Source organism: Hyperolius riggenbachi, chromosome 12 (genome assembly GCF_040937935.1).
Source record: "Hyperolius riggenbachi isolate aHypRig1 chromosome 12, aHypRig1.pri, whole genome shotgun sequence".
NCBI classification, from domain to species: Eukaryota; Metazoa; Chordata; class Amphibia; order Anura; family Hyperoliidae; genus Hyperolius; species Hyperolius riggenbachi.
In genome coordinates this window covers 200,556,865-200,578,554 of record NC_090657.1, presented here as the reverse complement: position 1 = coordinate 200,578,554, position 21,690 = coordinate 200,556,865, and the positions used below count along the sequence as shown (strand labels likewise).

General features: G+C 44.2%; 1 protein-coding gene across 2 annotated transcripts in view; it reads left to right on the top strand.

The window, feature by feature from the left end:
* PREX1 (phosphatidylinositol-3,4,5-trisphosphate dependent Rac exchange factor 1) overlaps positions 1–21,690 on the top strand; it is a 369,932-nt gene that overhangs the window by 308,593 nt on the left and 39,649 nt on the right. For both annotated transcript variants that reach the window (XM_068263360.1, XM_068263361.1), the window contains 9 exons: positions 2,317–2,453; positions 2,555–2,699; positions 7,783–7,961; positions 9,786–9,947; positions 11,268–11,481; positions 13,868–14,147; positions 15,010–15,213; positions 18,002–18,090; positions 19,247–19,329. In XM_068263360.1, coding sequence (XP_068119461.1) covers positions 2,317–2,453; positions 2,555–2,699; positions 7,783–7,961; positions 9,786–9,947; positions 11,268–11,481; positions 13,868–14,147; positions 15,010–15,213; positions 18,002–18,090; positions 19,247–19,329 — 1,493 coding nt within the window. The remainder of the gene's footprint in view (positions 1–2,316; positions 2,454–2,554; positions 2,700–7,782; positions 7,962–9,785; positions 9,948–11,267; positions 11,482–13,867; positions 14,148–15,009; positions 15,214–18,001; positions 18,091–19,246; positions 19,330–21,690) is intronic.

Genomic DNA, 21,690 nt, shown 5'->3' with positions numbered 1-21,690 from the left:
CCCATATATAGTCCCAATAGCGCAGATGATAGTGGCTTGCAATAACCCCTCCCCACCCATATATAACCACTAGCATAATCACTAGCATAACTAATAGTGGATGGCTACAGTCCTGTCATGTGTGTAATGGAGGCTGAGAGTTGCCTTGTAGCAGGACAGGGAGCTGCAAAGAGTCATAGTAAAACAAACAAGCTTCTGTTTGGTTTTACGGATGGTTTCTCGGATGGGTTTGGGGGTCCTCCAGCGTGGGAAAGCAGCTTCCACCACAAGGAATAACATTCCAGCAGCAGATGCTCACTAGATCTGTCCTCCGCTAGCCACGCCGATCAGCTTCCTCAAATATTCTGTAGTATTAGCTCTTCCTAATCAGGTCCCTTCATCAGTGGAGATTTCAAGTGACTCTGCAGTAAGAGGGACATGGAGGCTGCCATATTTATTTTCTTTTGCCAAGAATGCGAGTTGTCTGGCTGTCTTGCTCATCGCTTTTTCCTTAGATGCGTCTGATACGAACACCTGAAACAAGCAAAAAAAAAACAAAATCTGATTCAAATACTGCAACAAGGCCTTTATTTTGCCTATCTGGGAATGTACTGTATGTGATGAACATAGGTTAAGTCAAAACTTTACTTTTATTGATTTCAATTAAGAGATAAACAAGGGAAAGGGTTTGCATATACTGTAATGAAGCCTAATTGCTGCAAACTGGGGAGAATATCCACGTCCTGATATTGGAGACAGGATTCAGCATACAGTATATAAATCCCTGACAGTCCTCTCTCCTTGCTTGATCAGATAGGAGAACTAACTGACATACATAACTATACACACCACTCGAAAATCCTGCATGTTTCACCTCAGAAGGAGGCATCGTCAGGGATGCTAGACATAAACAGCGTACAGTGAAAAAGTGCTAGTGCATTAAATACAAGTTTACAGAAACAAATATAGCAGCATAGTAACGGCCTGCACAGCCAGAAGCATCTTCCCAGGTTTGTTCATAGGCAGCAATTAGGCTTCATTTAACCTTTGCTTACCACTGCACCACATACATTCCCAGAAAGGCAAAATCTTTGTAACCCCTGAAGCCAGCAATGCAGGAAGTGCAATCACACTTCAGTCAGAGCACCTGACCTGCAAACTTATTCCGGGTCAGTGGCTTAGGATGAGCAGGAGAGTCAGGTAACTGACACTATTCAAAAGGAAATAAACTGACATAACTACTGAACCAGGGTCCCCCCTCCCCACCTCAGCTAAACCCATTTTAAAAAAAAATGAGCCTATTTATTCCCATCTATACACTTTTGCATAAGTTGCGTACTGGTAAGAAAATAATGGCTGAGGCCATCCGTAACCAGAATAGCACTTACATAGGATCTTGTATATGACATGAAGTCAGATATATCAAAACTCGTGCAAAAAGAATTGGACCAAATTTTAGGACTGGTTCATGTGATCGTTTTTGCGGTGTTTAACGTTTAAGCGTTTTTTGTGATCTACCGCCACCCCATTCAAGTGAATGGTAGCGTTTAGAACTGGCTATTGTAGGCTTTCATGAAAGCCTGGCGGTAGATCCCAGCGTTGCGTCTTGTCTTGAAACGTGCAAAATGCTGCTTTCAGAGGCGGTAAACGCTGGGAAACAAGTGCAGAGACCCGAACTGCTAGCCTTGTAGGCTTCCCAATAGCTAGCGTGTAAACACCAGCATTTGACCGTGGCGTCCAGCTCGGCAGAAGCCTGTGTGAACCAGCCCTTAAGCATAACAGATGTCGAAGTGGAGCAGTTGCTCAGAGCTCGATCTAGACACCTGCTCCATGTGTGATCCCCTGTGTCCACCTGTTTATGGTGTGACTGCTGTCCCAGCAGCAGAGATGAGGACAGTTAGTGAGGGAGGCCTGAGTTGGATACAGGTTCTCTCTGTAGTTAGGGCTGGTTACACCTCTTCCCATTAGGGAATGTCTGTGGGATTCAGAGCTGAAGACCCCACTTCCCACTGTGTGATTGTCTCAGCGTATTGCTCTGTGTTCCACTATAGAAATGTCACAGCATCATCTTATACGCTTGTTGTGAATGACCTTATCAGTTACGGGAATGCCACGGTGCCTATCTTATGTTCATGGTCATCAGTGCCCTTCTCCATTTTATAAATGTCACAGCGTCATTGCCAGTTATATGTGCAGTGCTGGCTATGTGAATGTCATTGCCTGTCTCAAGTCCTGGATTGGTGCCACCTCTGTACTGTCACAGTGCCAATTACTGTCTGTCTCTTAGTATACTGATATAGGTTTCTTGTATATGAGCCATAAAACATCTCTGTGCAGGTTCCCAAGCCGCCGCTGTTGGCCTCCACCCTGGACAGTGCATCCTGAAAGTGAACGGAAACAATGTCATGCACGACAGTTATATTGAGGTTCTCGAGCATTTCACTGCCTACCGCAAGAACCCTCAGGACCCCCTGGTAAGCTTCTGGCAGGTTTCCTGCTCAGAAAAGATAAATGTGCTATGTATATCCATTGTACAGGTAATGCACCTTGTCTGAGCTATCCTGTGTCAATGCAGGGCCTCTACCAGTGGATCTTCCGGACACATGAGGATGCTGAAGAGGACCGGTCCCAGCAGTGCACAATAGACGACTGTCTGAATGGTGGTGTGTGTCAGGACAGCACTGTCCCTCTGTGCAGAAGCCTTCATGATAGGCAGACAGGTATGTCTGATCTGTTACCCTTTGGCACTGCTGGGAGGGGAGTCAGCAGCAATAAGGCAATTTTTATAAATTACCCCAAAAAATCTTCTGCACCACTTTTCAGAGTACATTGTTATGTCACTGACTGTCCCCAGAGGAATCATCTAAACCTGCCATGGTCTTAAGGCCCGTACACACCCTAAAATGGGGGGTTATATACTGACAGTCTGGCTGCTGGTTGAGTTGTGAATATATTATGTGATTTTGGTGTCTATATGTGATGTAATCTTTGCACTTTAGCACTGTCACTCTAGAACTGGGCACTTTCTTCCCCAGATGAAGCCCCCCATTTGAGTGGGTGAAACATGTAGGGTTGTGTTAGGTGGTTGAAAATATTTTTGTTGCAGTGTGAGGTTAGGAGTTTGTCCCAGTAATTAATGAGATTGACACCTTATTGATATATTCTCCTACCCACAGCTGCTTAAATCACAATCTATTAAGCATCATCTTCTCTTTAGGTTTTTAAAGGCTTGCAAAAAAATGTTTTATTTTCACATATGCGTCTCCTAACAGGTTTATATATGTGAATTGTTCCTAAACAGAATTTGTGTATTGTTGAATTAGATGGTGTAGATTTCTTCTGGGATCACCATTATCACATTCTAATTAGGTTTTATTTTAGTGTATGATCAGCTGATGAGAGACTGTCCCATTCCTCATGCTTGTAGCACATGATTTGTATTTATTTCCGGCAGTGAATGGGTTTGCACAGCATTCTGTTTCCAGCGGCTGATAAATGCGATCGGCCGCGCTCTGTCATATGACAGGAACACATTTATTATTAACAACTGCGGGCCGATTCCCTGAAACCCACATCACTGACACATTACTCGTCTTACAACGGTTATATAAAGAGTGGGAGCTGTGCGCGAGCGCCCTCCCTCTGCCAACACCAAGCACAGCAGCTTCTTATTGGTCACCAGGGTCTCTTCCCCATCCCAGCTACATGCTGCTATCTTCTGCAGATAATTCCGTTACCAACATCTCTAGAGATCTGCAGAACATTGCTCTGCCCCATATACTGCCAGCCAAACACACATCACTGTATTCCACAGATTATTCTGCAACCAATGTCTATAGAGATCCACAGACCATTGCTCTGTCCCATATACTGCCAGCCAAACACACATCACTGTATCCCACAGATTATTCTGCAACCAATGTCTATAGAGATCTGCAGAGCATTGCTCTGTCCCATATACTGCCAGCCAAACACACATCACTGTATTCCACAGATTATTCTGCAACCAATGTCTATAGAGATCTGCAGAACATTGCTCTGTCCCATTGACTGCAAGCCACATACACATCACTATATTCCACAGATTATTCTGCAACCAATGTCTATAGAGATCTGCAGAACATTGCTCTGTCCCATATACTGCCAGCCACATACACGTCACTGTATTCCACAGATTATTCTGCAACCAATGTCTATAGAGATCTGCAGAACATTGCTCTGTCCCATATACTGCCAGCCACATACACGTCACTGTATTCCACCGATTATTATGCAACCAATGTCTATAGAGATCTGCAGAACATTGCTCTGTCTCATATACTGCCAGCCAAATGCTCATCACTGTATTCCACAGATTATTACATAGTTACATAATTATTTGGGTTGAAAAAAGACATACGTCCATCGAGTTCAACCAGAGAACAAAGTACAACACCAGCCTACTCCCTCACATATCCCTGTTGATCCAGAGGAAGGCAAAAAACCCTTACAAGGCATGGTCCAATTAGCCCCAAAAGGGAAAAAAAATCCTTCCCAACTCCAGATGGCAATCAGATAAAATCCCTGGATCAACATCATTAGGCATTACCTAGTAATTGTAGCCATGGATGTCTTTCAACGCAAGGAAAGCATCTAAACCCCCTTTATTCTGCAACCAATGTCTATAGAGATCTGCAGAACATTGCTCTGTCCCATATACTGCCAGCCACATACACATCACTGTATTCCACAGATTATTCTGCAACCAATGTCTATAGAGATCTGCAGAACATTGCTCTGTCCCATATACTGCCACCCAAATACACATCACTGTATTCCACAGATTATTCTGCAACCAATGTCTATAGAGATCCGCAGAACATTGCTCTGTCCCATATACTGCCAGCCAAATACACATCACTGTATCCCACAGATTATTCTGCAACCAATGTCTATAGAGATCTGCAGAACATTGCTCTGTCCCATATACTGCCACCCAAATACACATCACTGTATCCCACAGATTATTCTGCAACCAATGTCTATAGAGATCCGCAGAACATTGCTCTGTCCCATATACTGCCAGCCACATACACATCACTGTATCCCACAGATTATTCTGCAACCAATGTCTATAGAGATCCGCAGAACATTGCTCTGTCCCATATACTGCCAGCCACATACACATCACTGTATCCCACAGATTATTCTGCAACCAATGTCTATAGAGCTCTGCAGAGCATTGCTCTGTCCCATATACTGCCAGCCAAACACACATCACTGTATTCCACAGATTATTCTGCAACCAATGTCTATAGAGATCTGCAGAACATTGCTCTGTCCCATATACTGCCAGCCACATACACATCACTGTATTCCACAGATTATTCTGCAACCAATGTCTATAGAGATCTGCAGAACATTGCTCTGTCCCATATACTGCCAGCCACATACACGTCACTGTATCCCACAGATTATTCTGCAACCAATGTCTATAGAGCTCTGCAGAGCATTGCTATTTTCCACCCACCTACTGATAAAGGCAAATCAGTGTATTCTGCAGATTATTCTGTTACCAAAGTCTCACTCTCTCTCACACAGTGCTGGACAAGTACAGATCGCCCTGTTCTGCAGCTGATGCTGTTGTAAAGCACATCTGAAGAGCAGTAGATATGGAGGCTGACATATTTTGTTTTCTTTTTAAAGAGACCCTGTAACAAAAAAAAACCTCTGGGTGATATTTACTTCGGGAGGGGGAAGCCTCAGGGTCCCAATGAGACTTCCCCCATCCTCAGTAGCTTGGGGGAATCCAGCGCTGGCTCCCTTGAAAGCTCCACGACAAAAACTGACATGACAGCGCAGGCTCGGGCAGTATTTACCTACCGCGATCCTGCGCAGGCGCACTAGCGGCTCTTTGTTCGGGTAAGGGTGGAAATAGCCAAACTCGATCGTATCCACTCTACTGCAAAGGAGCCTGCGCAGTATAGCGGATACGATCGGGTTCAGCTATTTCCACCCTTACCCAAACAAAGACCCGCTAGTGCTCCTGTGCAGGATCGCGGTAGGTAAATATTTTCCTGGCCGCTGTTCAGGGGAGGCGGCTCTGGATTGCTGGGACACCAGAGGATGGAGGAAGCCTCGTTAGGACCCAGAGGCTCCCCCCCCCAGGGAAAGTATCCCCCAGAGGTTTTTTTTTCATTACAGGTTTTCTTTAAACAAAACAAGGCCTCAGTAGTGTCTGTATCACACACCTGAAACAAGCATGCGGCAAATCCATTCAGACTTCATTCAGTCAGGAACATCCGCATGCTTTTTCATGGACTATGGATAAAACTATTAAGGGGCCCATACACTGGTCAATTTCAGCCATCAATCAACAGCCGATTCGACCATTCCGATCGAGTCAGCTAGAAATCGATGCAGCAGAAAACATGATCAATCGATTTCCGAGCGATTTGCTCGTTCGGTCCGAATGGAAAATCTGTGTCGATCGGCTGCTGGAAGCAGATCGATGGCCCATAGGGCTGCATTGGATCGAATGATGCAACACTGCATTTAGATTGATTTTCAATAGATTTTATTCTGAAATCTATTGGAAATCTGTTCCTAGTGTGTGGCACACATCAGATAGATTCCTGTCAGATTCGACTTAACAGGCATCTGACAGGAATCTATCTGATGGTCGAAACCGCTGCAAATCTGTAAGTGTATGGGTACCCTTATGGGTGCAGAGGACAACAGAACTGCCAGGCAATTTACATTGTTTTGAAGGAAAACAATATGGAATTCTACATATTCCTCTTACTTGAGGTGTCCTCTAAAATGATGGTGGTACTATTACAGTTTTTGATAAAGGCTCATTTTTTCAAACTAGCTGCACTTCTTACGTAGGAGGGGGTGTAACCTGGATGGCGGGGACACATGACGTTTTGCATGGTTTGTAGTGATGGCCAATTATTTCCTTTTGAAAAACATCAATTGCCTGTCTCTCCTGCTGATCCTAAACCAGAGACCCAAAGCAAGAATGCAAGTGTAGTGCTCTGGCGAAGAGTATTAGGGCTCGTTCCCACTGTTGCGACGCGATTTCGGCCGCATTCCGACGCTTGTAAAAACGCATGCGGATGCGTTTCCACATGCGTTTTTACCCGCGATTTCGCCTGCGATTTCGCATGGCAGGGTGCCATGCGAAATTAACCATGACACTGCCAGGGCTAAATAAAATTGAAAAAGGTGCGAAATCGCACGCGAAATCGCGGGTAAAAACGCATGTAACAAATGCATGCGTTTTTACTATTAAATACATTAGCGGCGATTCGCACGGATTCCCGACGCAGGCGAAATCGTTGGCTCTTTTGTGCGTTTTTTTCACGCTGAAAAAAACGCACCTCAACAACGCTACAGTGGAAACAGGCCCATCCACTTGTATTACATGTGCGGATCTGCATGCGTTGGACGCATGCAGATTCGCGATAGTGGAAACGAGCCCTTAGAGTCAGAGGATTAGCAGGACAACCAGGCAATTTGCATTGTTTGAAAGGAAATGAATGTCAGCCTCCATAGCTCTCTCACTTCAGGTGTCCTTTAAAGGACAACTAACAAGAGCGATCTGGAGGCTGCCATAATTATTTATTTTTAAATTATACTAGTTTCCTGGCTGTCCTGCTGATCCTCTGCCTCTAATGCTGGGAATACACAATGAGATTTTTCAGCAGATTTACTGCCCAATCGATTTTCCAATTATTTTTCCGATCGATTTCTATTCACTTCTATGATAAATCGATGTCTTCCTTATTACCATCTTCCTTATCTCTCTCTCCACTGTAGGTCAGCCAAGTAATATGAGCTCCCCGGTGAGTGAGAACGTGCCACTCATCAATCTCACGGTGGAGAATGTGCAGCACGAGCATGGGGTGGTGTACGAATATATGAGCACGGCTGGGATCAAGTGTTTTGTACTGGAGAAGACTGTGGAGCCACGAGGGGCATTTGGCATTACTGCTAAGGTAATAACCATAGTGTCGCTGATCTCCACCATCTCTGGAATAGACACCAAATATCCGAGGCAACCAGCAGGGCAGTGGTACAAGCTACTGCTGTGATGGGATTTGTGCTGCTCATATCCTCTTTATATGTATTACTTCTCTCTTCTGCTTTTTTTCCTCTCTACACTTCTCTCCTCTGCTGCATTTCCTCTCTGCACTTCTCTTTTCTGCTGCATTTCCTCTCTACACTTCTCTCCTCTGCTGCATTTCCTCTCTGTACTTCTCTTTTCTGCTGCATTTCCTCTCTGCACTTCTCTCTTCTGCTGCATTTCCTCTCTGCACTTCTCTCTTCTGCTGCATTTCCTCTCTGTACTTCTCTTTTCTGCTGCATTTCCTCTCTACACTTCTCTCCTCTGCTGCATTTCCTCTCTGTACTTCTCTTTTCTGCTGCATTTCCTCTCTGCACTTCTCTCTTCTGCTGCATTTCCTCTCTGCACTTCTCTCTTCTGCTGCATTTCCTCTCTGCACTTCTCTCTTTTGCTCCATTTCCTCTCTGCATTTATCTCTTCTGCTCCATTTCCTCTCTGCACTTCTCTCTTCTGCTTCATTTCCTCTCTGCACTTCTCTCTTCTGCTCCATTTCCTCTCTGCACTTCTCTCTTCTGCTTCATTTCCTCTCTGCACTTCTCTCTTCTGCTCCATTTCCTCTCTGCACTTCTCTCTTCTGCTGCATTTCCTATTTGCACTTTTCTCTTCTGCTGCATTTCCTCTCTGCACTTCTCTCTTCTGCTGCATTTTCTCTCGGGACTTCTCTCTTCTGCTGCATTTCCTCTCTACACATCTCTCCTCTGCTGCATTTCCTCTCTACACTTCTCTCCTCTGCTGCATTTCCTCTCTACACTTCTCTCTTCTGCTGCATTTCTTCTCTGCACTTCTCTCTTCTGTTGCATTTCCTCTCTGCATTTTCTCTCTGCACTTCTCTCTTTTGCTCCATTTCCTCTCTGCATTTATCTCTTTTGCTCCATTTCCTCTCTGCATTTATCTCTTCTGCTCCATTTCCTCTCTACACTTCACTCTTCTGTTGCATTTCCTCTCTGCACTTCTCTCTTCTGCTCCATTTCCTCTCTACACTTCTCTCTTCTACTGCATTTCCTCTCTGCACTTTTCTCTTCTGCTCCATTTCCTCTCTACACTTCTCTCTTCTGCTGCATTTCGTCTATGCGCTTCTTTTATCTGCTGCATTTCCTCTCTGCGCTTCTCTCTTCTGCTCTTCCCTGCCTCTTTTCTTCGTTCCTCTTTGTGCATCTCTTCTCCTCTGCTTCACTCTTTCTCTTTTTTTCACTCCTCTTTGTGCATCCCCTCTCTTATGCTTTTCACTGCCTCTTTCCTTCACTCCTCTATGTGCATCTCATCTCCTCTGCTCTTCCCTGCCTCTTTTCTTTGTTCCCCGTTGTGCATTTCTTCTCCTCTGCTCCTCCCTGCCTCTTTTCTTCACTCCTCTTTGTGCTTCTCCACTCCTCTGCTCCGCTCTTTCTCTTTTCTTCTCTCCTCTTTGTGTATCTCCTCTTCTATTCTTCTCCCTGCCCCTCTTCTCTGTACACTATTTCTGTCTTCTGCTCCACTCTGCTGCACCTCTCTGTACATCTCTGTAGTTTTCTCTATTCTTTCTGTCTTCAGCTCTCCTCCCCTTTTTGCTGCTCCTCTCTGATGATCAACTCTCAGGTGTTACTTTCTGCATTGTCTCATCTACTGCGCCGCTTTGTGCATCTCCCTTATAGGTTTCTTGCAGCACAAGAGAATCATTTACTATCATTTTCTCACATGTATTTATAATGCCTTGGCGCAGATCCTGCAGGCTTTTATCGCGGATGACAATCAGTTTGTGAAGAACTGCATGAGGCTGCTCGCTATGAGCAAATCGGTGATGACGATGCCGCAGTACGAATTTCGACACATCTGTGACACCAAGTTGGAGAACATCAGCAGGCGAATCTCCAGCTATGAGGAGGTAATGGTGCCATTTGGTGCCATTTTTCAGATGTTTTATTTTCCTGTTTATTTGACACTGACTCTCTCTTTATCACATCTTCACTTCTTAAGCCCCATACACACGCTCAACAGCAGTCTTTTTTGCTTTCACAACTTTTGTTGTGAACCAAGTTGAAACCCCTAAAAAAAGTATTTTGTTATTGTTCAAAGAGCTGATAAGATTGATAAGAAGTCAATCCAACAGTTGGATTGACTTCTACATGCATGTGATTTTAGCATGAAATCTTTCAGGAATTAGTCTTGTCACTTCCGAAGTAACACAGCCACGCATTACTTCCTAGTTATCGTACTTATTGTACGCTAATAGGAAATAATGCGCAAAGACATCTTGTAGCCAAATAGTAAAATTACACCTACATATAACAGGGAATATTTTTTTTTATATATGTATGACAAGAGGGTATATTATTCTTCAATTAGAAGGCTTGTAATTAGTGACGGTTGTAAAACTGAAAAAAAATGCACCTTTATTTCCAAATAAAATATTGTCACCATACATTGTACTAGGGATATAATTTAAATGTTGCAATAACCGGGACGAATGGGCAAGTAAAATGTGTGGCTTTCCACAGTTTTACGTTTTATTTTAAAACTATAATGGATGAAAACTAAGAAATAATGATTTTTTTTTTCCCATTTTTTTCTTATTATTCCCATTAAAATACATTTAGAATAAAATAATTCTTAGCATAATGTACCACCCAAAGAAAGCCTAATTGGTGGCGAAAAAAACAGGCAGCAGCTCCCCAGGTTTTCATGCTGAAAGAGAAGGCTATCTATTAGTGTATAGGCTGAACATCACCTAACTGAACGCATTACTTGTAGAAGCATGCCCATGTGGCGAGAAATGGGAAGGCTGCCATTTCTGACCTCTTTCTGAAATGTCTCGGTTGCCTGGCTACTATTACAGCACAGGCAGTCTGGCTTTCTTCTGACTTGATCTTGATCTGCATACTTGTTCCATAATAAGTCATTCAGAAAGTACTATAGACAGAGGATCAGCATCATAGCCACATAACGCACTTTCAGAAGGGAGTCAGCAGCAACAACCTTCATATTTCTGTTACAATCGGCTTACTTCAAATACACATTTAGAATTGTCCACAGTAGAGCAATGAGGCTGCATCACAGATCACTTTCTGGCATTCCTATTGCCAATAATGTGAGGTTGGTTACTGCAGTGTGTAACTGGAGGTAACACAGACACAGTAATGTGATTGGTGGGAAGAGGCAATGGAAGGATTTTTGCTGACGTGTTCTTTCCCCCCCCCCTTCTCAGTTTGCAGATGAGCTGAGAATGAAAGTGAGTCCATCATTTAAACAAGCGACTGGAGATTGTCATCCGCTGCACAGCATGGACTTCTGCCCCACCAACTACCACATCAACCTCATGGAGGTCTCCTACCCGAAGACCAGCACATCGGTGGGGCGCTCCAGCATCAGTATCCGCTTTGGCCGGAAGAACTCCTTCTTTGGCTTGGACCCGGATCAGGGTAAGCTATGAAGCCTGACTTACATCTGCCTGAAAGTAGCGGACAGGAAGTCGGCTGTTGCAGGAGAACTCCTACTCAGGGGCTTGAGCTATATAACCGCTATCTTCATCTCTAATAACTCTAATGCTTTCTGATTACACTAGATGGTTGCCGGCAGTCAGGGCCACCCCTGCCAAGAATGTAGTTTGCATAGGGCTACCCTGATGTATTGCCGAGAGATTCAGTGTATCATCTTGGCTGAGCACAGTCTGAGCCTGTTTTTCTCATTCTTACCTTGCCTACATCGTCATGCAGTTGGCTATTCTCCTCCCCCCTCCATAGCATCTGTACAGCACTTATCCTTGATCTGTTGCCCAAGGGATGGACTCCCAATGCCTACGAGTAACAGTGATTGTGTGTGTGTACACACCTTTTAGGCACAGCTCACACTTATCTTTGCAAAAAGTGCTCAAAGCCAATAAAGTCCATCCAGGCAATGCAAAATAAACAGTAGCTGGACACATCCAGGATAAAATTCCAATTTATTCAACTATTCTTAAAAAGATAAATCCATTAGGCCAGGGGTCTCAAACTCGCGGCCCGCAGGCCATTTGCGGCCCTCGATACAATATTTTGTGGCCCTCGCCGGCAAAAGCTCTTTCGTGTGAAAATTTGTGTTCATATGCAAATTTTCGTGAAGTTTTTTTACCTCAGCTAATGAAAGTCATTGGAAAATTGCACTTATGCTGCACATTCACAAAACACACGCAAACTTTAGTAGGTGTGAACCCTGCCTCAGTCTTGCACTTGTATGATAAATGTATTATTTGTAGCTCTGCATAAGCAAAGTAATAGTTCAGATGTATTTTGTATTATTCTTTTCAACAGAATACCCAAGCAGCTCGGGGTGACTCAAAACCACTAGGAAAGTATAGGGGACTAAAAGAGACGGAAAAGCCCTCCTACTAAACACTCTTGAGTATTACCCTTTGTTAGGCTTAATTGCTGTATTAAAGCATACCCAAACTCTTGCAGAGGACACAATGAAAAGTGCCTGAAGAAATTTGCATCTCTATGCTCTGTGTTTGTTTTAGCCAGATCAAAGTGTCTAATTAGTCATCAGTAGCTGTGAATAGACTGCTGGAGAGCTCCACCAAGGCAGTTCTCATACAGTAAACACTGAGGCTTAATCCTTTCGGTGTTCCCTGCAAAAGTGAAACCAAGTAAAACTTTTTTTTCTGATTTTCATAAAATGCAATTAATACATTTTAAAGGTTATCATGCTGTGGCTAATTTTTAAGAGCAGAGAGGAAGTTCTGAGTTTAGTTCCACTTAAAGGAGGCAAAAATAAGAAAATAAATGCTACTTACCGGCAGGGCTGTGGAGCCGGTATAAAAATCTTCCAACTCCGACTCCTCAGTTTCTGAAACCACGACTCCGACTCTGGGTACCCAAAATTGCTCAGACTCCGACTCCTCGACTCCAACTCCTTAGTCTAATACTTAACAGGGCTGTGGATTTTGTACAAAAATCATGCGACTCCGACTCCTGACTCCTCAGTTTCTGATTCTGAAACCACGACTCCGACTCCGGGTGCCCAAAATTGCCCCGACTCCGACTCCACAGCCCTGCTTACCGGGAGCTTCCTCCAGCCCCAAGCGCCCAGCATGTTCCTCGCCACAGCTCTGCCCGCAACCGTCCTGGTCCCCCGGTAGTCCCAGTAGTTCTGCGCCTGCGCAGTCCGCTCCAGTCCACGTGGCGGTGATTGACAGTGCTGCTCGCGCAGGCGCAGTACAGGCCGACCTGGAGGTCGGCCTGACGTCATCGCTGGGGACCGGGAGGGAGCTGCGGCGAACAGCTGCGGGCAGAGCTGCGGCGAACAGCTGCGGGCAGAGCTGCGGCGAGGCACATGCTGGGAGCTTGGGGCTGGAGGAAGCCCCGGGTAAGTAGCGTTTATTTTCTTATTTTTGCCCGGATAACTCCTTTAAGGGAATGTGGTATTCGGCAGCCACCGGCTGGAAAAAAGGGTGCCCTAGTGCTAAGGTTGATCCAAACGATGCTGGCACCACCTTCAGTAGATTAGAAGCTCTTTATTAAAAAAAGACATTAAAATGACGTCACAAATAAAAATGGCTGTAGCGGCTACAGCCATTTTTATTTGTGACATGTAATTTTAATGACTTTTCTAATAAAGAGATTCTAATCTACTGAAGGTGGTGCCAGCTTCATTTGGATCTACATTGCTCGATCTTCGGTACAGTGATCTTAAAGCTACGGCACACCATATGTCCTCTTGCATGGGTGCTCATCCACTCTTGTTGTTTCTGCTAGTGCTAAGGTTGACAGCTACAGGGTAGACAGTGGAATTCTTTGGTGCCTGACAGCAGTTGCTTTCTTCCCTGTCTAGTGGGCAGTTTGAGTCCCATGTTGTACTCCCAGCACTGCATTGCCAGCATGGCGGCTCCGGCCTGGAGGTGTCCAAGAACAGAAGAGCCGGATGGGATGAATGGGAGCTTCCAGGACAGCAGCTTCTCTCAGATGAATGGAGGCGTGAGCCCGGAGGAGCATGGTCTGAGCTTCCTGCTGAAACACGATGACATGGAGATCCAGGACTCCTATTTGCAGCTCTTCAACAAGCTGGATGTGGCACTGAAAGAGATGAAGCAATACGTCACTCAGATCAACAAGTGAGGAGACCACTGACTAGTGATGGTCACGTCTAGGAGAACTCATGGAAAAGCATGTGATCAGTTTGGTCAGGTGGTAGATATGTGAGTCTCCGATTTGGTAGTCATGATCATGTGCTAAAGCAGGGTGTGATCACAGCAAATCAGAGCTTTTCAAATCTATCGGCTGATCAAACAAATCACATGCTACTCCATGAGTTCTCCTAGACATGACCATGACTACCACTTACTTTACTTTCATTAAGGATGGAGCAGCAAGCCAAAGCAAGCAGTTATCACTGATGTCACGTCTTCTGACTCCCTGACTGAACTTTAGCTGGCTGCTTTAGGGACTGCATGTCTCTTCATAATAATCATGGCCAACCAGCATTCATCCAATAATAACATGAATGTATAAAACTTTTGCAATTTGATATTTTTCCTCTTTGAGGGGAATTCTTGAATTAAATACATGATGTCTTGCCTCAGGGGCGTAACTACAAATCGTGCCCAACACCCCAACAAATCTTTCATGAGGTTCCCTTAATGTTGACTACCCTTCCCTTGTTGACCCTCCCAGCCTGGGAGCCCACCTTATAAGGGTTATAAAATAAGTGTGACCATCAGGATCTTTACACCGAAAAACACTTCCATCAGGAGTATTGGTGGGAGGGAATCTTAGTAGTTGCCTCCCCCCCCCCACACACACACACACACACACACACACCGATGGGCTTCCCTGCAGTCGCAGGGGCTACTCCTTTGTAGTTACGCCCCTGTCTTGCCTTGTACCAGCTGTGAGATTGGCCATGAATAACATTAACTGTCACTCTTCTTACAATGAGCATTTTTCTGTGTTTGACCCAGTGTCTCCCTTCTGCAGGCTTCTGTCCACCATCACAGAACCCTTGGAGCGAGATTGTGAGCCCATGTCCACCAGTGGGACGCCCCCATCTTCTCTGGTGGGCGAGGATGGAGATGGGGATCGGACAGAACAGGGAGGAACAAAGAAAGTTTGTTTTAAGGTGCTGGAGGAGGACCAGGAGGACTCTGGGCACGATACGGTCAGCTACAGGGACTCCTACAGGTCAGTGTGCAGCTTTCAATTAACTTTATTAGAGAATGTGCATTGGGTAAAATGCTTGTTCAGTGTCTATGGCTAAAAGTATCAGAGGCTCAGCAGGATAGCCAGTCAACTGATATTGCTTAAAATAAATATGGCAGCTCCCATATCACTCTCACTTCAGTTGTCCTTTAAGCAAAAAGTGCAATACAGATAACTTTAGCTACATGATGGTTTTTCTGCCATGGATATCTGCAAGCATAAGAAGTATAGATTTGTGTGCAGGCGCAGTGACACACGCCTCATCAGAGGCACCAGAATGGCTGCAGGGGAGTTGGGGTGATACAGGCCAGGGTGGGGGGAGGTTGGCTGTGTGGAGAGATCTGGAGAGCTGCGAGATAAAATGGGGACACAGTGACTTTCCTCCTCCACATGATGAGTAATGACTAAAGACTGTCGGCCTTTGAGGTCATCACGCTGGTCGCACACAGGCCAGCACTACAGACTGAACAACAACAGCTCCAAATCTTTCCAACACCCACTGCATGGGAGGAATGGTCTGGCTTGTTAGACTCAACAGTATAACCACTTCACACCCAGAGCAAATGTAGCCAGCCTCTCAGTGCATCAGCTGAACTATGAATAACCATTTTATGCTATACAATAGCCAAGTAATTTACAGGCAGTTGCTTTTTTGGTAAATGGGGCTTTCTTTCTATCAACTTTAAAACTATGGAAATATCTGTTAGGGTACCCATACACTCATCGATTTTCCAATTCGATTCCCTGCAGATTGGATTTATCTGCTTGTAATTGATTCTCCAATCCATGTCCAACCAATTAACATTATTGATCAGACAGTATGGAAAATCTAGGTCGATGGAGAGCTGGGAAGAGTGGTGGCCGACTGATAGACCATATCAGTAAAAGACTGATAGGCGTTGCACTGCATTGAACAGTGGAAACTCTACAAGTCGACCTATTTGTAATAGTTTTCCTGCTGGAATCTATTTATAAATCGTTGTGCTGTGTGTTTTAGGAATCGATTCCTTTCTGCTGGTAGTGCCAGACTACCTATTTACTTTTTGCATACATTTTAGTTTTTTGTGTCCGCTACAGTTCTAGAAGCAGATATTTCATTATTATTATTATTGTTGATATTGATTTATAAAGCACTAACATATTCCGTGGGGCTGTACAAAGTAAGAAACAAACATGGGGTACATAATTATTATTTATTGGATTTATATAGCGCCAACTTATTATGCAGCGCTGTACAATACATAAGATTACAGACACTGATAACAGGGGTGACTGACAACACAGTACAGGTAATTAGCAATAAGATACACTGCACAATACTGGTAGTAATACAATGCCGTATCATACACTGTAGTGGTAGTCCCAATAATACAAGTTCATATAATATAGTAATAATACAGACAATGTGATACACCATTATACAAAATTCAGAATCGATACAATATACAGAATCGGAACAAAATACATCATTGGTAATTACAGTGACAAAACATGATGAATAAAATGTATTAGAATTTCAACACACAAAAGGGTGAGCGAGCTCTGCCCCTGCAAGTTTACAACCTAAGTAATAGGAGGAGAACACGAGGTGGGGTAGTATACCATTTTCATACCTAGAGGCAGTGTGTTTTTAGGTTATTTAGTAATAGTACAAAGGGGGAATGGCCTAGGGTGGAGCGTATGCATATCAGAAAAAGTGAGACATATGCACTTATTTACCTTGCAGCCATAGTATTCATATTGTGTAGGGGAGTGGCTTGGCTTATATGGAACCTAAACCGAATGTTATAAGTTTCACGTACCTGAGGCTTCCACCAGCCCCCTGCAGATGTCCTGTGCCTGCGCCGTCACTCATCGATCCTTAGGTCCTACACCGTGGCTGTTTAATTTTCCGCGACTGGCCATGTATGCCTGCCCTGCCCTGGCCACGTGCATCTTTGGTTGCGCTACTGCCACTGTGGCCATCCTGCGCATGCGCAGTATGTATGTACGTAGTACGCGTAGTTCGAGCACAGGATGGGCACAAGGAGGGAGCGTGATCGAGGAGGCACGTGGCCAGGGCCGTGCAGGCGCGCTGAAAACAAAACTGAGCCACGGCATGGGACCTGATGATCGATGAGTGACGGCCCGGGCACAGGACATCTACAGGGGGCTGGTGGAAGCCTCAGGTAAGTGTAACACCAAAAAACAAGAACAAAGAAACTTCCCCTTTAAGGTAATAAGGTAAATAATATGACGCTGAGTAAATCGTAACAATAATCTTTATTTGCCAACAACAACAAATAAAAACTATGCGTGGCTACCCGGCTCATTAATCCCTAGGTAAGAGTATATCAAGCTCCACAGATGTATATGTCGAATTGGTCCAATTCAAAATAATGGCACACCATAAAAATTGCAGCTGTATATCCATATACATGTACACATGCAGGTAAGCGACTGGTGTGACACTGGACCAAGAGGACACGTAATGTAAACAAACATATTATCAATAGATGTATAATAAACTGATACTACAAATAGTATATACATGGCTCATATAATTATCAGACAGCAATCTGACCAAATAAAGTGCATCATGTATAGCAGCAATATACAATAGGTGTGCAATTGGTAAGTTAAACCTTTTTTTTTTTTTTTTTTTTACATTCAGTTACGGTTTCCTTTAAGTCTATCTTAACACTAAAATGTATTTGTAATGTGTTAATTCAGTACATACATCTCTATATTTCTCTGGTGTCACATGGTGTCTGATCTCTTCTGTCTGCAGTGAGTGTAACAGTAATCGGGATTCGGTGCTGTCGTACACCAGCGTGCGCAGTAACAGCTCCTACCTGGGCAGCGATGAGATGGGATCAGGTGACGTCTCATTCTATCCTTTGTAAACATGCTTAGTGTTGTATTTACAGGAAATGTTTTCTTTTTTTATTATTATGTATTCTAGTTTTTAAATGTTTAGTCAGTCACATATGAAAAACTACATACAAAGATTTCTTATTTACCAATCATAACCAGTAGATGGCGAATTGCTAACAAAAGCCACAAACGTTTTGTGCTCCAGGAACTCCATTCTGTTAAGAGATCAGGTTACACTACTTGGTGCATTATTATTATTATTAATGATGTATAAAGTGGCAACATCTTTGTTTCCAGTTGCAGTGATATGAGCTATGTAAACATGCAGTTATGTTATAACCAAGATTAATGATATACAGTTTGCCCAGTAGGGGAGACACACAGCAGAAATGGGAAGGTAATATAGAGCGTTATTGTGATATTTTAGTATCCCCCATCCCTCTTTTCTAGCAACGGTAACCTGGTGGGTCTTCCTTTTCATCACTTAGTGGTAGAGGGCCTCTCCAGGGATGTAGGCTTTGCAAAGCATGCTGGGTTTTCCCGCAAGGCAAAGTAAACAAATGAGGTGTTACGGTTGCTTCCCTTAGTTGTTAAATCCAATCCATATTGCCATGGTAACTGCTCCCGGTACTATCCCAAATGCCGTTCCAAGGTAAAAGCTCTACTCTTAGGTGGGGACACACTGGTCTTTGTACGTTCTGCGTTTCCTGCACACCACGTCTGTTTGCACGGAAACGTGTTTTTTTTCACAGCAGCTAATGTAATTGATAGAGCAAACTGATAAAATGTGCAGAATAATTTTGCAGAATGTCCGTTTTTTTCAGTAAGCCAAAAACGCATTAAGTGAGAACTAGCCCATTGATTAACATGAGTTCTCAGTTTTTCTGTGCAGAAAACGCGCGTGAAAATAGACAAGTGTGTCCCCTGCGTTATGGTTAGCTGCATAGGCCAGTCTGTCCAGTACATATTGGAATCCCTCCTGTCACCGGTCATTATTGGGCAGTGAAACCCTTGCTGGACATTGCCTTGTGTAATGGCTAATGGTAGGGAAGTTACATCACATAGGGTATACAGTATCCCAGAGGCAGTGCTTTGTATTATCACGTATGATGTGTCATTATTGTCTCATTTCCTGATGATCCTTGTTATGATGTGACAGGTGATGAGCTGCCTTGTGACATGCGCATTCCCTCCGACAAGCAAGATAAACTGCACGGCTGCCTGGAGCATCTCTTCAATCAGGTCTGCCCCACATCCTTGTGTGTAATCTGTTCCTGCATAACCATATATCTGTGTCGTCATTACCACTCTTTGCCATCTCAGTATTTTCCTCCCATCTCCTGGCTGCCAGTGACCAGTATCCACTACCTTCCATTCTGTATCCTTGTGTCGTGTGTAATCCGTTCCTGCATAACCATCTCTCGGTGTCTGCATTCCCTCTCTGTGCCATCTCCATATTTGCCTCCATCTCCTGGCTGCCAGTGACCAGTATCCACTTCCTCCCATTCTGTATCCTTGTGTCGTGTGTAATCTGTTCCTGCATAACCATCTCTCGGTGTCTGCATTCCCTCTGTGTGCCATCTCCATATTTGCCTCCATCCCCTGGCTGCCAGTGACCAGTATCCACTACCTCTCATTCTGTATCCTTGTGTGTAATCCGTTCCTGCATAACCATCTCTCTGTGTCGCCATTCCCACTCTGTGCCATCTCCTTATTTGCCTCCATCTCCTGGCTGCCTTGCATGTGTTCATAGTGACCAGTATCCTTTTCCTCCTATTCTGTATCCTTGTGCTGATGATGGTAAACTCTGCTCCCAGTGCAGCTGTACCAGCAATATACTGTAATGTCCGGTAACCCTTAATATGGCCATCTTTATACCCTTTGATAACGTTAATGAGGAACTTTAACCCATGATTGAACTTTGTCCTAATCAGTAGCTGATACCTCATTTCTCACAAGAAATCTTAACCTTTTCTCCAATAGATCATCCAGCGGTCAGTATGGCTGATATTGTGGTGAAACCCCTCCCACAGTGTGATGTCATGACCATGGTCCTGACAGTTTGCTGTGAACCTTGTTGCTTTGTGGGAAATAGCGGCTTTTTACAGCTGCCAAATAAGCAAGATCTCCCTCTGTGCATAGAACTCTTAGTAACAAACATTTCGTACAGATAATCTGGTAGAACTAAAGATGTCACCATCAGTAAAAAAAAAATTCAGAATGTAAATCAGGGAGAGAAAAGACTTTAAAATGAGCAAACACTGACTAAATAATCTGTAAATAAATATTGTAAAAAAAAAAAGTTTTTATTCATTATGTTTTTCTCACTATAGAACCTAAACAAATCCCCACGCACATTTCTCCTCTCTTCTCTGTGAGAGACATATGGAGGCTGACAAATTTATTTTCTTTTAAACAATGCACATTGTCAAAGACTTCTGAAGTCTCCCTTCGGCGGCAGAGACAGCAGTATTTGACCAAATTGGTTGAATACTGCTACAGGGGAGCCAGCACTGGGACAGGGAGAGGGAAGGCTCTATAGGAGCCAGAGCCTTTCCTCTCCTTACATAAGTAATGTATATACTCGAGTATAAGCCGAGTTTTGGGGACAAAAAAATTGGCCCAAAAGTGGCGGTCTCAGCTTATACTCGAATCATAACCTCATATGCCCGGTGCAGCAAGGACCCTGGAGTACTTCCTCTGCCATATGCCGGCAGAATTGTTCAGGTGAACCTCAGTCAGCAGTGAAGGGATGCGTGACGTGTCCCCCAGAGTCTCCAACCCCCTCAGAGTGGAGCAGTAAAGTAAATATCGACAGCACAGGAATCCTGATGGTGCGGAACGGTGAGTGAAAGCTCCTGCCGTATACCAACACTCTGCTTACAAACCCTATGTATGCCGGTGGGGTGGGGGACGACACGCTGCCAAGCCTGTGTATGGGAGGGGGTGGGGTGTGTTCATGCTGTCAATATTTACTTTACTGCTCCGTTCGGGGGGGGGGGGGGGTGGACACATGTCATGCATCCCGTCATTGCTGACTGAGTTTCACTGATCTGGGGGGGGGCACGCTGCCAATATATACTTTACTGCTCCACTCTGCGGGAGGTTGGAACACATGTCGCACATCCCTTCACTGCTCACATAGATATTTTTGAGGTATATATTCACATACTGCATTTCTTTATTCTGTGTATGTTCAATGGAAGTATCTTGCAATATATGCAACATTTCACACAACTTCACACAAAGTTTCCATGTTGTGTGTGAAGAGCTGTAACAATGATTTTTCTGTAATTGAACGCAAAGTTGGCAGTCACAATAAAACATGTTGGTATAGCAATACATGTTGGTATATGCAAACATTTCTGAGATGATACTAATGTTATGCTAATTTTTTTGGAAATGTGTGTTGCTAGATGGTGTACAGGCAGTACACGTGTATTAAACGCCAACAGTCCCTCTCACTCAAAGGGAAGCTCGCTGGCTGCTGCCGACACAATTCTGCCGGCATATGGCAGAGGGGGCAAACACGGTGAGCACTGCTGCACTGGGCATATAGCGGGGGCACTCGGTGAGGGGGATTTTTATCAGTATTTTTTAATA